The sequence below is a fragment of the Bos indicus x Bos taurus genome, chromosome 11, assembly GCF_003369695.1.
Source record: "Bos indicus x Bos taurus breed Angus x Brahman F1 hybrid chromosome 11, Bos_hybrid_MaternalHap_v2.0, whole genome shotgun sequence".
Lineage (NCBI taxonomy): Eukaryota > Metazoa > Chordata > Mammalia > Artiodactyla > Bovidae > Bos > Bos indicus x Bos taurus.
The window spans coordinates 102,658,920-102,674,080 of NC_040086.1; the positions used below are offsets into that span (position 1 = coordinate 102,658,920).

The 15,161-nt window shown below is 60.9% G+C and overlaps 1 protein-coding gene and 1 long non-coding RNA gene across 4 annotated transcripts in view; one reads left to right on the plus strand and one right to left on the minus strand.

Annotated features, from left to right (window-relative positions):
- The window catches only part of NACC2 (NACC family member 2), an 83,759-nt gene that overhangs the window by 38,445 nt on the left and 30,153 nt on the right, over positions 1-15,161 (minus strand). For 2 of the 3 annotated variants that reach the window (XM_027556730.1, XM_027556732.1), the window contains exon 2: positions 53-996. In XM_027556730.1, the coding sequence (XP_027412531.1) occupies positions 53-935 (883 nt within the window). In that variant the 5' untranslated portion in view covers positions 936-996. Of the gene's footprint in view, positions 1-52; positions 997-2,293; positions 3,086-15,161 lie in introns of those variants that run through there. The other variant, XM_027556731.1, reaches the window with a different exon arrangement.
- On the plus strand, positions 1,003-6,325 carry LOC113901802. Its single transcript, XR_003513540.1, has 2 exons — positions 1,003-1,932; positions 5,712-6,325. It is a non-coding gene; the product is annotated as an uncharacterized LOC113901802 (long non-coding RNA).

A 15,161-nucleotide genomic window follows, 5' to 3' on the forward strand; every position in this document is an offset into this window, starting at 1 on the left:
CCGTGGGCGGGAGGCCACAGTGGTGGCAGGGGCCGGGCCCGCCGTGAGTTACCTGCATAGCTGCCTGTGGCCTTGATGTACATCTGGCCATACTGCTCCTCCACCATGGTGTCGTAGGCCTCGTCGTCCTCCTCATCCTCCTCGTTGTGGTAGGAGGTGGGGCTGTCCGTGGTGGGCAGGCTGCTGGCCCCGGGGCTGGTCCGCTCCCCCTGGGAGTACGGCGCCTGCTGGATGCTGGGGATGAGGGTGGCCAGGCTGGGCACCCCGTAGTAGGAGACGCGGGGCAGCTTGAGAGGGGCCGTGCCCGCGGCCACTGCCGAGCCGGTGGCCACCGCTGCGCCATCCCGGGGCCCCGTCTCCAGAGGGCGCTTGGGGGCCAGGCCCGGGCCGGCGGCCAGAGGCAGCTCCAGGGCTTCGTGCTTGACGCGGGTCAGCAGCGGGATGGGCACAGAGGGGGACACGACGTAGGGGGGCGCGGCGGCCGGCTGCAGCTGGTTGCAGGGGCTCTGGGGCTCGGAGCTGGCGTCCTCGATCATGGTGGTCTGCGAGTCACAGTGGGGCGAGCTCACCTTGAACATGAGGTCGGTGCCGCGCTCCACGATGTGCTGGATCTGCAGGAAGCCGGCCGTGTACATGACCACGAGCTGCTCACTGGCCGCCATGGTCAGCCTGCCCGTGTAGCAGAAGGACAGGATCTGCTGGAAGCAGGCGGGCGGCACCGTGCCCGGCAGCTCGAAGGCGCTCTTGCTGTTGCCGCTGAACAGGTCGCGGAAGTAGAGGCTGCTGGCGGCCAGGACGGCCCTGTGGGCCTTGAAGGCCTGGCCCTTGACCACGATGGAAACATCGCAGTAGAGGCCCAGCAGACGCTGCTCGTTGAGGCAGCCGAGCACAGTGTTCCCGAAGTTGGGGATCTCGATGTGCAGCATCTGCGACATGGCGGGAGGCGAGGGGGCCGGCCTCAGACTCTCAGCGAGGGAGCCGCCGGATGGGGCGCATCTGCAGGAGACAGGGCGTGTGTGCGGGGGTCAGGGTTGGGCTCCTGGACGTCCAGCGGCCGGGCCGTGCTCCGCACCACCTGGCTCTGCCCCAGCGCCTACCTCCCCTGCCCCCCGCCCAGGGTACCCCGACCTTGCCCCAGCCATGATGCACCAGACCAGGTCTGGCTGCAGACCCACCAGCAGCGGGACCCCGGCAGAGCTCTCAGCACTGCCCAGGAGCCCCAGCTGGGTTCCCAGCCAGGTGTGTGTGAGGGTGCCCCCATGCCACCCCAGGGCAGAGCGCAGGGCCCCTGAGGTCCGGAGACACCCCTTCCTGGCGGGGCCCGGGAGGAGAGGCCTGGAGACCGAAGACGGGGCACACAGAAGGGCAGGACAGGCCGGCCAGCCACAGCGCTGGAGGGGCAAGGGCCTCTGTCTGTCTGCACAACTCTTCTCCCAGGAAAGTTAGCAGCAAAGGGAGGGGCCAGAACCCAGAGCACCGGCACCGCGGCGATGGGGGGGGGGGTCCTCTCAGGCTTTGGTTTCGGTTTGCTTTTTCCCTTTTCTCTTAGAGCAGCCATGCAGAGAGCCCGCCAGGGGTGGGGGGAGAGTCCTGCCCCTGCAGGGTGAGAAGCAGCGCCCCCCCCCAGCCCCCTGGAGAGGCGGGCTGGGGTGGGGGGGCCGCCCAGAGAAGAGAGCTGGGGCAGGGAGAACTCAGTCGCTCCGCTGTCTCTGCTTCCCTCCGAGCAAAGGAGACTGCGGACTCCCCCGACCCGAGCTGCAAGTCTGACTCTGGGACCCAGCTCTCCCCGACCCGAGTTGCCTGGGGATCGGGGCGGCCAGTGCAGGAGTTGGGAGCCTGTCGCAGCCCCACCTGCCTGCCCTCCCGGCCCCCCACCCCCACCCCGCCGGTTCCTGCTGCCAGCCAATCCCTGCTGGCTCGCTCCCAGCCCAGGTGACTAGAGGGGTCCTGGGGGAGACAGGGGAGGGCTCGGCCAGGGCTCAGATGCTGCCAGGGGTGTGCTGCCGGCCCCTGGGGTCTGGGGCCAGACTCCCCCGGGCCTGATGGGCCGGAGAAGGGCCGGCCCAACTCCGCGCAGTCAGAGCCGGTACAAAGGGCCGCTCTGTCCCGCGGGAGGAAAGTGCGGGCATCCGGCGAAGGAGGGCGGAGCACGGAGACAGGAGTTGGGCAGGTGGGCGGCTGCTGGGGGGGGCAGCGGGGAGAGCCCGCAGTACCCCGCCCCGCCCCCACCGCACCCCCAGCTGCGGAGAAGTTGCTGGCCCGGCCGGTGGCACCGGCGGCGGGGAAGACCTACCTTTGGCCGCTGCCGCCGTGGCCCCGGCACTGCCCACTCAGCCTGGCAGGGGCAGGCTCGCCCGCACGCCCGGCCGGCCGCCCGCAGCCACCAGCTGCTCCGGGAATGCAGCAAACGGAGCGGGAGCCCTTGGGGTGGGGAGGGCGAGAAGAGCCGGGAGAGGAGGAGGAGGAGGGGGGCGGGGGGGCGCGAGTCTCGGCGCGGGGCTGGGCCGCGGCTCAGCTGCACCCAGCCCGGCTCTCCGGGGCAGCGCACAGCATCCAAATGAAGAGGCCGGATGCAGACGGACATTCAGGCAGCTCTCGGGAATGAATAGCCGCCTTTGATTTGGGAGCCGAAGTAAATGCCAGCTCCCAGCCCCGGCTTTAAAAAACAGTGGAGTGTTGGTGCCAGAGGAATGCACGGCTCCGGGTGTTGGTACAAGACAGACTTTTGATGACTCACTGCAATGCAAACAAAGATGGCAGAAATACCGTACTGTACGCGGGAGACGCTTCGTGGTGCCACGGCAACTGAGACAGCCTGGAAATTTATAGTGCAGTTTTGCATATGAATTACCCAGTAAACTGCCACCCTGCCACCCAGTACAGCCAGAGTGTCAAAGCATTTAAACTATTCCAAACAGTCTGCTGGGCTGGCAGAGCCGCCTGACTCCTGGGAAGGGGTGGGGGGTGGCTGGGGCGTGCGAGGGGGCAGGGAGGCCAGGGGGTCCGAGAGAGAGCAGAAGCTGGTGAGAGAGGGTAGCCCAGAAGGGGAGGGAAAGAAGGGAAACGGAGCAGAAAGAGGGGAGAGAGAGAGAGAGAGAGAGAGAGGAGCCAGGAGGAGGAGGCAGCGGCGGCCCAGGGCCCCGCCCCCCAGTGCCCTGCAGGGCCCCAGTGCCCCCCTCCCCACTTGCTGGGGTCTCGGGAGCCATGAGCCGTATGGTCCAGCCCCAACACCCTCATCCCACTCGCCCACCCAGCGAGCCACTCTGCACCCCAACTCCCGCCGCCTTGGCCAGGACAGCTCTCTTAGAGTCGTGCAACTCTGTGATGGCAGCTGGGGCCGGGCCCGCGGTGGCCAGAGGCGGGAGCCCCCTGAAGAACCAGCCCTGGTCCCCGGTGGACTTGGCAAGGGGAGGCGGTAGGTCACCCGTGTGGCCCCACACTGTCCATGGACCGCTGAGCCCGTCCCTGGCACGCTGCCTGCCCTGCTGAAGAGAGGACGGTGCCCCCCAGCCCGCCCCGCCGCCCAGCTTCGTGGGCCCATGGGCAGACCGCTGGCCTGCCCACCCACGGGGCGTCCACCTGCAGGGAGGGGCTGGGCTGAGACAGGAGACGGCCAAGGCAGGCCTGGTCCCTGCAGCGCCCAGCATCATGGCCATCAGGGCGGCATCCCGCATGGTCCCCTCCGCGGCATCCGGAGGGAAGGAAACGGCCATCTGGAGCCTTCCCATTCACACCCCATGGGGCTCGGCTTCCAAGAGAGAGAGACGGTAGGAAAAGCCACCGAATGGAGAGCCGGAGGAAGTCCAGGTGTGGGAAGCCCGCCCAGGGAGCAGCGGCCGCAGAGGCGGCTTTGTGTGTCCTGTATGGGGCCCAGGACAACTCTGGGGTGAGGGCGACGCAGGCATGTGTGGGCAGCGTTCACAGAAACGGCGCCTGCTCGGCACTCTGGGGACCTGGGGGCCACGTGGGCTGAGGACAGTGGGGTCTGGCCGGGCCTCCCCCAGCTCAAGGCTCATGTGGGGCGGCCGCATCTCAGCGAGGCACTGAGGACCCTTCTTCCCTACACGGTCGGCTCCCCTGGCGGCCTCTGCATCTGGGGCGCGGCCACACCGCGGGTCCACGCAGACACCCATGTCTGCACACCTCCACTCGCGTGTCCCCTGCCCATAGCATCGCCAGGCCCCCCCGGACTGGGCTCCCGGTGTCCTTCGGGTGGTCTTCCTTCGCTGGAGCCTAGGTGAAGCCCACCGGCCCCAAGATGCAGGGTTGGGGCCTCGGGTGAGGAGTCACAGGCATGGGCCCCTGCGCCCACTCAGCCACAGAAAGCGGGGCAGACTGGGCACAGAGGAAGCCAACCTGGGGCAACAGGGGGACACTCAGGTCAAAGAACAGCAGGACCTGTGATGGGCAAGGAAGCAGAGAGAGCCACACCCTCCATGAGCTCTCCCCTGCCTGTGCCGTCCCGGGCCCTTCCTCGAGCAGACCTGCCACCTTCAGGCGCCACCTCCACAGGGAAGTCCTCCCAGTGCCACATGGGAACTTGGTGAGGCTGCGGTGGGTCTGCCCGACACCTGATGGGCATTTAACCCCGTGCTGGGCATGGCCAGGGAGGGCTAAGTAAGGGACGAGCTCTGCTGCCCAGGAACACACACCACAGTGGGGACAGGCCCCCGACATGGCCCCCTGCACCCACTGCTGGGAGACTCCCAAAGACCATGGTGGGGTCTCCTGAGCCAGATGGGGCTCCTGTGCCGAGAGGGGAGGGGTGACCTAGCCTGGCAGGGGTGGGCAGAGGCTGCAAAGGCGCAGTGGGCACTAGCCCCAGAGGGTCTCAACTGCCCAGGGCTGGGCAGGGAGCAGCCAGATCCCCAGCTGAGAGCAGGGGACAGCCTATGGAGCTGTCCCCTTCAAGAGCACATCCTGGTTCCACTGGGCACTGCTCCATGTGCCCGGCCACCTCGAACGCAGGTCCTGTGGCCTCTATCTAGCAAAGGATGCCCGCCAGGGATGGGGGTGAGGGTCACCTTCCTAAGGCGGCCGCGGGGTTGAGGGAGACGACGTTATTAGCAAAGTGCCCAGCTGGAGCCTGGCACAAGTGACGTGTAAAATCCATCTGGTGACGCTCCCTGCTGGGACCGCCCCCACCACTCCAGCCCTGCTGCGCGGGCCTCCCCCTGGGGCTGCAGCCAGACCGTTCGCCCAGAGAGGGGCCGCCACTCTCCGCTGCGAGGTGACAGGCCACCTGGTCCCCAGGGACAGGGACAGCCAGCCCTGCTGTTGCCGTGTCCTCAGGCCACCTGTGAGGGTGAGGCGGCCGCCCCAGCCGCCCAGCCCGGGACAGACAGCCCAGCCCAAGCAGGTTTCAGGTTGCTTTCTTAGAAGCCTCGGCCGGAGTGAGAACAAAGCTGAACTTTAGGAGAAAAGAATAAAATAAAGGCTTGGTTTACACACCCAGGGCCGTGAAAGCAGGACGAGCCCAGGGCCAGCCCACGGGCAGGGGCAGAGAAGAGAGAGGCGGGGGACGAGCCCAGGGCCAACCCGCGGGCAGGGGCAGAGAAGAGAGAGGCGGGGATGAGCCCAGGGCCAACCCGCGGGCAGGGGCAGAGAAGAGAGAGGTGGGGGACCTGGGCGGGCCTTCCCCTTCTCACCCCTACACGACTGCCTCTTCCTTCTGTGCCTCAGTTTCCCCTCCTGTTCTCTTCCCTTCGCAGCAGGACTCCTGGGCTGGCTACTTACAGAAGGTTCTGAAGATGTGGAAGGAACATCCGAGACCCCTAACTTCGCTCATCCCGGCCATCCTCAAAGCCACTGCACCACGGAGCCCTCCCCCTCATAAGGCCCTTCAGAATGGAACTCGCTTTGGGAAACCTGACGCCACAAAGCCAGAGTCCAGCCCATGTAGCTGTGCCAGCCTTGGTGGGGGTGGGGTGCCACTCCACATGGACTCCAAGAGCTCCCAAGGAAGAAGTGGGGGGCAGGGGGGATTCTCTTCTGTGGGCCCTCCCTCAGGGAGGGCTGAGAGCTGGGCCTGGGATGACGGCTCGTCCACCAGAGCATGACCAGGCGCCTTGCAGGCAGCGTGGCCCCAGGTGGACAAGAGAAGGACGCGGGGGTATGGGCCCCAAAAGTGCAGACACACACGCACATGGGGGCCGAAGGGGCATCTGGGGCGGGGGTGCGGAGTCCACCCACCCTGACCCGAGAGCCTCCCGCAGCAGGGGCACGGCAGAGGAACGCAACGGGTCATTTCTGCAGGATCGTTACCGGCGAGGGAAAGGGAGGCGAGATAAATTACATTAAATAAAAATTATTTTGCAGGATTTAATTTTACCAATCTAATCAGAGGTCTGGACCTTGGCAAATGCACAGCCATTAAAGGCACCCACTGCAGGGGAAGGGGGGGCCGGTGTGCCAGGAACATTCTGGAAGCAGTAAAAGGAGCACCTCCGGCCCCCAGCCCAGGGCCCATCCCCTTGGCAGCCCCACTGCCCAGCCTCCAGGCCCTGCACCTCAGGACCTCGGCGGAGGGGTCGGGGGGCAGCCAGCCTGGTGACAAGAAGGCAGGGCACTGCGGAGTCAGGGCCAGGCCCCAGTGGTCATGCCCACCAGGACCACGTCCGTCCTGCAGGGCAGCGGGCAGGTTCCTGAGTCAGCACGAACACACATGGGCACATCAGGGCCCCAGGAATACACTCAGAGGCCCCGGAGCCCCTGCACCCTGGCTCTGGGGCAGGCCACGGCAGGCCCCCCCACCCGGGGGCCACAGGAGAGCATGGGGGGCGGGGGAGGGCTCCCCCTGGCCAGCTGCCACTGGAGCAATGGCCTGGCTTCTTGGTTGCAGCCCAGTCTCCAGTTAGCTGGCTCTCTGACACTCCAGCTCCAGTCCCTGGCTGACGCTCTGCTTCTCAGAGGGGCAAGGGGGAAGCGGCCTGGGGGCTGACCCTCGGGAGGCCCAGGTGCCTGGGTGAAGCAAGGCTGCCCAGTCGGGCGTGCCAGCCCCCCAAGAGGTGGGCGAGGTCCCACTCAGTGTGAGCCTCAGGTTTGCATTAAACTTTTAATACCTCCCCAGGCAGGGCTGGGCCGCCATGGGGCTGCTAATGGAAGGGCCGGGGCAGGGCAGCAAAGCTCTGGGTGGGGTGTCAGCTGCCAGGAGCCTCTCCCCCTGGTCCCCACCTGTGTGCTTGGCTACCAGCCCTATTTCCTCCAGGTGGGTGCGGATGAGGAAGCCGGGGTACCCAGAGGGTGAGCTTCCTGCCCAGGCCTCCGGCCGGGACTACACTTGATCACCCACCCCCCAACCAGCTGCCTGCTTTCAAAACCCCTCATCCTGGGCAACTTGGGTCATCGGGCGGGGGCGGGAAGGGGCTGACCCTGCTGGGCAGAGACGGCACCGAGGCCTGGACGTGCCCGTGGTCCCCAGGATTCTGCTGCGGAGAAGAGACTCTGACCTCAGCCTCTGTGCCTGGCAGTCCGAGAGTCCCCGGTGCCCAGGGGAGGGGATGCACAGGCCTCCAAAACCTCAGGGTCACGTGGGTCCCCGGCTGTGGCCCCACCTCCAACACACCCCCGACCCCAGGTCACCGCACCCCAGCCTGATAGGCAGAGGTGAGAGGCCTCTTGGATTCCGCCAGGCACCTGGGCAGCCTCCGCCCAGACCACAGCCTGGACCGGCATCAAGCATAAAAGCCGGTTTTAACTGCACTAACAAATGTTTGCCTGGAAGCTTTTTTTTTCCTCAAACAGAGAAGGGCAACCTGCCAGAATCCGCAAATTCAGAAATGTGCTTCCCAGCCCTTCCCCTGCTGCCCCAGGAGGCAGGGCCGGCCCTCAGAGAGAGGGGCATGCGTGCAGTTGGCCGGCCCTCCAGAATGATCCCTAGCCCCCTGGGGGCCCAGGGCCCCACTGGCTGTGGGACCCCGGGGGCCAGGCAGGGGCTGGGTGGACGCACCATCGGGTGGGCTGCAGGGCCCTGCACCACACAGCTCGTGGCCTATGCGGTGGGCTCTGACCAGGGTCCAGACTAGGGGTCTGGTGGTCCAGCTCCATCCTACACGCCACTGTGAGGGTGACTTCCTGCCACCAACAGGCCAACCTCTGACCCTCCGCTCGGACATTTCGACTTTGGTGCTGGTCGGGGGTTGGGAGCCAAACGAACAGGGCATGAACCTGAAGAAACAGCAATGGCTGGCCCAGCGGGAGGACAGTGGCCACCCCCACCAGGAGCCTGCCTGGACACCCAGTGTCCCACCAAGTGCACAGACTGGCCACCGGCGGGTCCAGAAGGCTTGTGAAGAATTAAGCAGTGTTTAGAACAGAACTGACAATCTCTCCCACCTGTATTTGTAATTTAAATACCGTAAGCTTGAAGAGTGTCCCCCTCAGGCATCGTTTAATAACTTAGAAAGCCGGCTCTGCGCCTGCAGACGGCTCCTTCTCCTCCCTCATGGGCTGAAGCAGGGTCTCCCCAGGTGCCCAGGCTCCAGGGCACAGGGCAGGGTCGGGGTGGGGCGGCGCGGACTGAGAGCAAGGGCTGCCTGGGATGGGGAGCTGGGCCTCAGGCGCTGGCTGCCCCGCTGTGGTCCCCATAGCACCTCGACGTCCCCTCCGAGGGCCGGCAGGGGTCTTGGAAGCAGCCAGGTCTGGGTGGCAGGAGGGTGGGGGGCGAGTGCGCCAGGCTGGCCGGTCACCCAGCTCATTAACAACAGCGCCTCCACACACACTCCGGTCTTTAATATTCATAGCTCTCTTCATCTGCATATCATGCCATAAATAGTCGAGGTAAGACACAAAGCTCCCCTGCATTTCTAATTATGCTTAAAAATCTAATGTAAATCAGACCGACACAGAAATACTAAATCAGCTACTGGCGGGGGCGGGGGGGCAGGGGGCAGCAATTACACTGAGATGGGGGCCACGGCGCAGGCACCCCACCTCCACCCTCCCGGCTGGGTGGCTGTGGGGGTAGCAGGGGTCCAGGCACCCCCCACCCCCGGCTTGGAGCTAGGCAGCGGCGTCCCAGGCCACTCCTGAGCCAGGCTCACCCACGTGGCCCTAAAGCAGAGAGACAGCGAGAGGGCCGGGGACATGCGTGTGGCACCTCAGGGACCCCCCAGCCCTGCCCCAAGGCCGGCCAGCCTGTCCCACTGAGGGGTTCTGGTAACGGGCCTCCCTGCACCCCCGCACCTGGGGCCCCCTGGCTCGACGTCCCACACAGGGCCCCAATCCTGGGCTCCCCTTGCCTCCACACCCAACCAGCTCTACAGAAGAACCTGACTCCGTGGCAGAGGAGAGTCAGAGCCCGTGTGCCCCGGCCCCAGGGCGATGCCTGCTTGGGGGAACAGAACTGGGCAGCCGGGAATCTCTGGCAGAGCATCAAGCCATGGAAGGGCGTGGGGACAGGACTGGAGGGGACAGCGGGTTCCCTGAGCCCCGGGAGGCTCCAGTCCTGCACGGGCAGGAGAGGCCTGGGGCGGCCTTGGCGCTGCCCCCTAGGCCCAGTCCTGTCTGCGGGAGACACAGAGCAGGGTTTCGGAGCAGATGCCCAGGGCCATTCAGAGCCTGTCAGCCCCTGCCACCACAGGTGGGCACCAGAGGGGCGTCTGGGACCCCCATGGGTGGCCCCGACACCAGATCTCAGGGTCTCTGCAACTGGGACAGAGGGTTACCTGGACAGGGGAGCCCAGGAGGAGCAGGGCCAGAGGCAGGTGACCCGGCCTCCATCAGGGCAGGCGTCTGCCTCCCACCCCTCATCCCGGCCCCCAGCTTCCTGGGCAGCCCCAGGGGACAGACTGGTGCTCAGCACAACTTCAGCCCAGTCCCGGGCCCCCGAAAGCAGCCTGGAGTCAGGGCCCTGGGCTGCGCACCCCTGCCCATCCTGGGGCATGGTGGGAAGGCCCCCTAAGGAGCCTGCAGGACGCCCAGGCGTGGGTGACACGGGGGTTACCCCACTGCCTTTAGCAAGATGCAGAGACGCCTGCTGCCCGCATCTGCCTGGCATCATGCCCAGACCTATTTTTAAGCCCATTTACTAGAAATCCCACAAATTAAAGGAAATACGGATAATGCAGTCAGAATCCTGGGGGGCAAATAAAAGCTGAACACAGTCATCCTCCTGCTCCAGCGTGAGAATCTCAACCACAAACCAGATCTCCCCAAAGTGCCCCGGAGATGCAGGCGCGCCCTGCATGAGGAGGACGGTCCAGCCACCTGGGCCACGGCCCACGGTGGGGCTGAGAACGGCAATCACCTCTATGAAAAATGAAGGCCGCAAATACACACACCCGACTTTACGGCCTGGGAACACAGATCACCAGTCGCTGCCGACAGCACGTCAAGACACCACGTTCTCTCCCTGAGCTGAGGCCAGGCCCCCAGGACAAGCTGGCTGGACGAGGTGAGGGGCAGAGAGGCCCAGGCCTGCTGGCCTCCAAGGTCAAGGGTCGTCCTGAAGGCTCACCGGCTCATCCGCGCTTAAAGTCATCAGGACACACAGCCAGACTGCTCCTGAGGAAAACGCATTGAAGGCACAGCTGGGCACCAAGCCCTGCAGATCTTCAGGAGCCCCGGGGCCTGTCCTCCCAGCCCTCGGGCCTCCGGGGCCCTTCCCCTGCTCGCTCCACCGGCCAGGCGGCCAGGCATCTGCTCTCCAGCCACCCCTCCACGAGAGCCTCCCCTTCTGCATCCTGACACGCTGGGTGCCAAGGGACTGGGGGTTGGGGGTCTGCACAGGTGGGAGGGGAGCCGCGGGTGGGGAGGGGTGTGCCTGTGCGTGTGCGTGTGTGTGAGTGTGTGTGTGTATGTGTGCACGTGTGTGCATGCATGTGAGTACGTGTGAGCAAGTGTGTGCGTGTAAGTACATGTATGTGTGTGAGCGAGCATGTGTGTGTGTGTTGTGTACGTGTGTGCATGCGTGTGAGTACATGCATGTGTGCATGCACATGTGTGAGTATGTGTGCGCAGGCATGTAAGTACATGTGTGCGTGTGCGTGTGTGAGTATATGTGTGAGTATGTGTGCATCAGTGTGAGTGACAGGCAGAAAGACACAGAGACATCCCCAGATCCCCAGGCCTGAGGTCACCCTGTGCATTCTGAGCTGTCACAAGGTGGGGACAAGGTCCGCCGGTCCCACCACATTCCGGGATGGAACAGACCCTCCCCTGGGGGCCAGGGGGAGGAAGCGGCCCTAGTGGTTCGGCCCCGCCCCAGCCCCGCCTGCCCCCCCGATGGCCCTGGAAGCCACGGCCACCACGCTCACATCCTGCCAGACGCCACGCGGTCTCCTGCGGCAGGGGTGGGGGCGGGTGGCTGGAACTGGAGCGGGCCGCGAGCGCCTCCCCCATCTCTGGGACCACAGAAGGGCCTGCATCTGACATCCCCAGGTACTGGGAGCCCGCCTCACTCGATCTTATTCTGCCCTACAGAGCAAGAGGCTGATATTCATGGGGGGTGGGCAGGCCATGGAGGCATCACCTCAGCCTGCACGAGAGGCTGGAGGCAGTGGGAACGGCAGAGCCCCTGCCGCACCTGCTCCTGTAAGACCACCCCAGCCCCCGGCCCCAACGCCACCCGGTCAGGAAAGGCCAGATAGTGAGGCTGTGCCAGCCCCGTGACAGGCAGGCAGCCGGGTGAGGGGCGAGCCCAGGGGGACACGTGAACATCAATTTCATGTGGACGGCAAACTGTTCAGAGAATTATCAAAAGTGTGGAAATTAAGCACAATGTCGAACGCTTGACCCTTCACCATCACAGGGGCCACGCAGGGGATTGTCCCAGGACAAGGACCCCCGCTGTCCAGGAGACTCACCCGCCTGCTTGCATTCCACCCAGGCTGTGCCCAGCTATGTGCACACTCGTTCATTTTTTTGTCCAGGAAAGATTTCAAAGACTCTTCTCCATAGAAAAGATACCCCTGGGCTTCCCTGGTGGCCCGGTGGCAAGGAATCCGCCTGCTGACACAGGACACACGGGTTCTATCCCTGATCCAGGAGGATCCCACACACTGTGAAGCCACTCAACATCTGTACAAGCATCCTGTCTACCATCTTTAAATGCTTCACGTGACAGGTGCCGGGTGGACTCACCTGCAGAAGCACATCGAGCGGGTTCCTGGCAAAGTCCCTCACTCTGCCGGTGCCCTAATGTGTGGTTTGGGCCACGTCCCTTTTCTGCATCGAGGACAGTGTTTACTTCTGACCTGTGGCTGAAGGAGTGGCCTCCCCAGTCTCGAGGGAAGCCCTGTCCTCACAATGAAGGCAGAACTTTTTCCTACCTCTGAAAGGTGTCCAAGAATTACAGACTCTCTTAAAGAGCTGTATCCTTACTTGCTAATAGAGAATGACCAGTTTTATAAGCCAAATGTTTTCAGATTTCCTGGAACATAAAGAAACTTCTAATATTTTAAAGAGCCTAGCGTGTAAGGGGGATGGGACACTTTTTAGAGAAACCACTAGCTCAAAAAGCATCTCGTAATACCTCAAATTTCTGCAATCAAGGGGAATCCTGGGCAAATGAGACTGCTTTGATAATGGGTTAAAAAGACGACACGATGTCGTTGCCCTGATTTATAAATCCAGCGCATATTTCACTTTAACGATCTGGATGTGTTTTTTCATGACGGAAGCAGTTACTCTGAATTTCTTAAACTCCATATACTGTTTCAACCAGAGATGCTAGCATCACTTCCACGTGATGCTCAAGATCACAAAAATCATAAAGTGATAAAGTCAACTCCCCTGTGGAATTCTGACAAACGGGCATCAAAGTTAGTTTTGAATATGCAATACTGGAATGCTGCAGTGTTGCTTTAAAACCTCTGACAGATAAAAACAATAACAACACAAAACCAAAACAAAGAAGAAACCCTCTGTCAAGACAATTCTAACATCTGTCATCTGAAAACTCGTAAGAGATAAACAACACACAAAAACACTCTGCACCTAAAAAATATTCAACCAGCTAGCAAGCGGGGCACTCAATCTGATGGAGGACGTCCGAGAAAAACCCCAAAGTGACGCCACACCCCAAGGCGAGACACTGCATTCTCCCCCCTAACAGAAGGGACAAGGGGAGGAGGCCAACACGGCAGAAGCTCCACGTCCACCTAAGAGAAGTCAGGCCAGACAAGGAAATGACAGACATGTAGTTAGAAAGGGGAAAGAACACCCATCTCAGTTCACGTGATCTTCTACAAAGAAAATGCTAAGGAATCAACCAAAAGACTATTAGGACTGAGCAACAGGTTCAGCAAGGGAACGGCATACAAAAAAGATCTTCATGACCCAGATAATCACGATGGTGTGATCACTGACCTAGAGCCAGACATCCTGGAATGTGAAGTCAAGTGGGCCTTAGAAGGCATCACTACGAACAAAGCTAGTGGAGGTGATGGAATTCCAGTTGCGCTATTTCAAATCCTGAAAGATGATGCTGTGAAAGTGCTGCACTCAATATGCCAGCAAATTTGGAAAACTCAGCAGTGGCCACAGGACTGGAAAAGGTCAGTTTTCATTCCAATCCCAAAGCAAGGCAATGCCAAAGAATGCTCAAACTACCGCACAATTGCACTCATCTCACACGCTAGTCAAGTAATACTCAAAATTCTCCGAGTCGGGCTTCAGCAATACGTGAACCGTGAACTTCCAGATGTTCAAGCTGGTTTTAGAAAAGGCAGACGAACCAGAGACCAAATTGCCAACATCTGCTGGATCATCGAAAAAGCAAGAGAATTCCAGAAAAACATCTATTTCTGCCTTACTGACTATGCCAAAGCCTTTGACTGTGTGGATCACAATAAACTGTGGAAAATTCTGAAAGAGATGGGAGTACCAGACCACCTGACCTGCCTCTTGAGAAATTTGTATGCAGGTCAGGAAGCAACAGTTAGAACTGGACATGGAACAACAGACTGGTTCCAAATAGGAAAACGAGTACATCAAGGCTGTATATTGTCACCCTGCTTATTTAACTTCTATGCAGAGTACATCATGAGAAACTCTGGGCTGGAAGAAGCACAAGCTGGAATCAAGATTGCTGGGAGAAATATCAATAACCTCAGATATGCAGATGACACCACCCTTATGGCAGAAAGTGAAGAGGAACTAAAAAGCCTCTTGATGAAAGGGAAAGAGGAGAGTGAAAAAGTTGGCTTAAAACTCAACATTCAGAAAACGAAGATCATGGCATCTGGTCCCATCGCTTCATGGGAAATAGATGGGGAAACAGTGGAAACAGTGGCTGACTTTATTTTTCTGGGCTCCAAAATCACTGCAGATGGTGATTGCAGCCATGAAATTAAAAGACGCTTACTCCTTGGAAGGAAAGTTACGACCAACCTAGATAGCATATTCAAAAGCAGAGACATTACTTTGCCAACAAAGGTCTGTCTAGTCAAGGCTATCGTTTTTCCTGTGGTCATGTATGGATGTGAGAGTTGGACTGTGAAGAAAGCTGAGAGCGGAAGAATTGATGCTTTTGAACTGTGGTGTTGGAGAAGACTCTTGAGAGTCCCTTGGACTGCAAGGAGATCCAACCAGTCCATTCTGAAGGAGATCAGCCCTGGGATTTCTTTGGAAGGAATGATGCTAAAGCTGAAACTCCAGTCCTTTGGCCACCTCATGCGAAGAGTTGACTCATTGGAAAAGACTCTGATGCTGGGAGGGATTGGGGGCAGGAGGAGAAGGGGACGACAGAGGATGAGATGGCTGGATGGCATCACTGACTTGATGGTCGTGAGTCTGAGTGAAGTCCGGGAGTTGGTGATGGACAGGGAGGCCTGGCGTGCTGCGATTCATGGGGTCGCAAAGAGTCGGACACAACTGAGCAACTGAACTGAACTGAAGGTCACAGCATATAAGGTCAATAGATGAAAAAATCAAATGCATTTGTATATACCTACAGTGAACAATCTGAAAATGAAATTCAATAAGAAATGCCATACACAATGATATCAAAAGCGTAAAATACTTAAGAATAAATTCAACAGAAGTAGTATGAAACTTCTCTCATAGCTCAGTTGGTAAAGAATCTGCCTGCCTGAAGAACCTGCAGGAGACTCCAGTTCAACTCCTATGTCAGGAAGATCCGCTGGAGAAGGGATAGGCTACCCACTCCAGTATTCTTGGGCTTCCTTCGTAGGTCAGCTGGCAAAGAATCCGCCTGGATT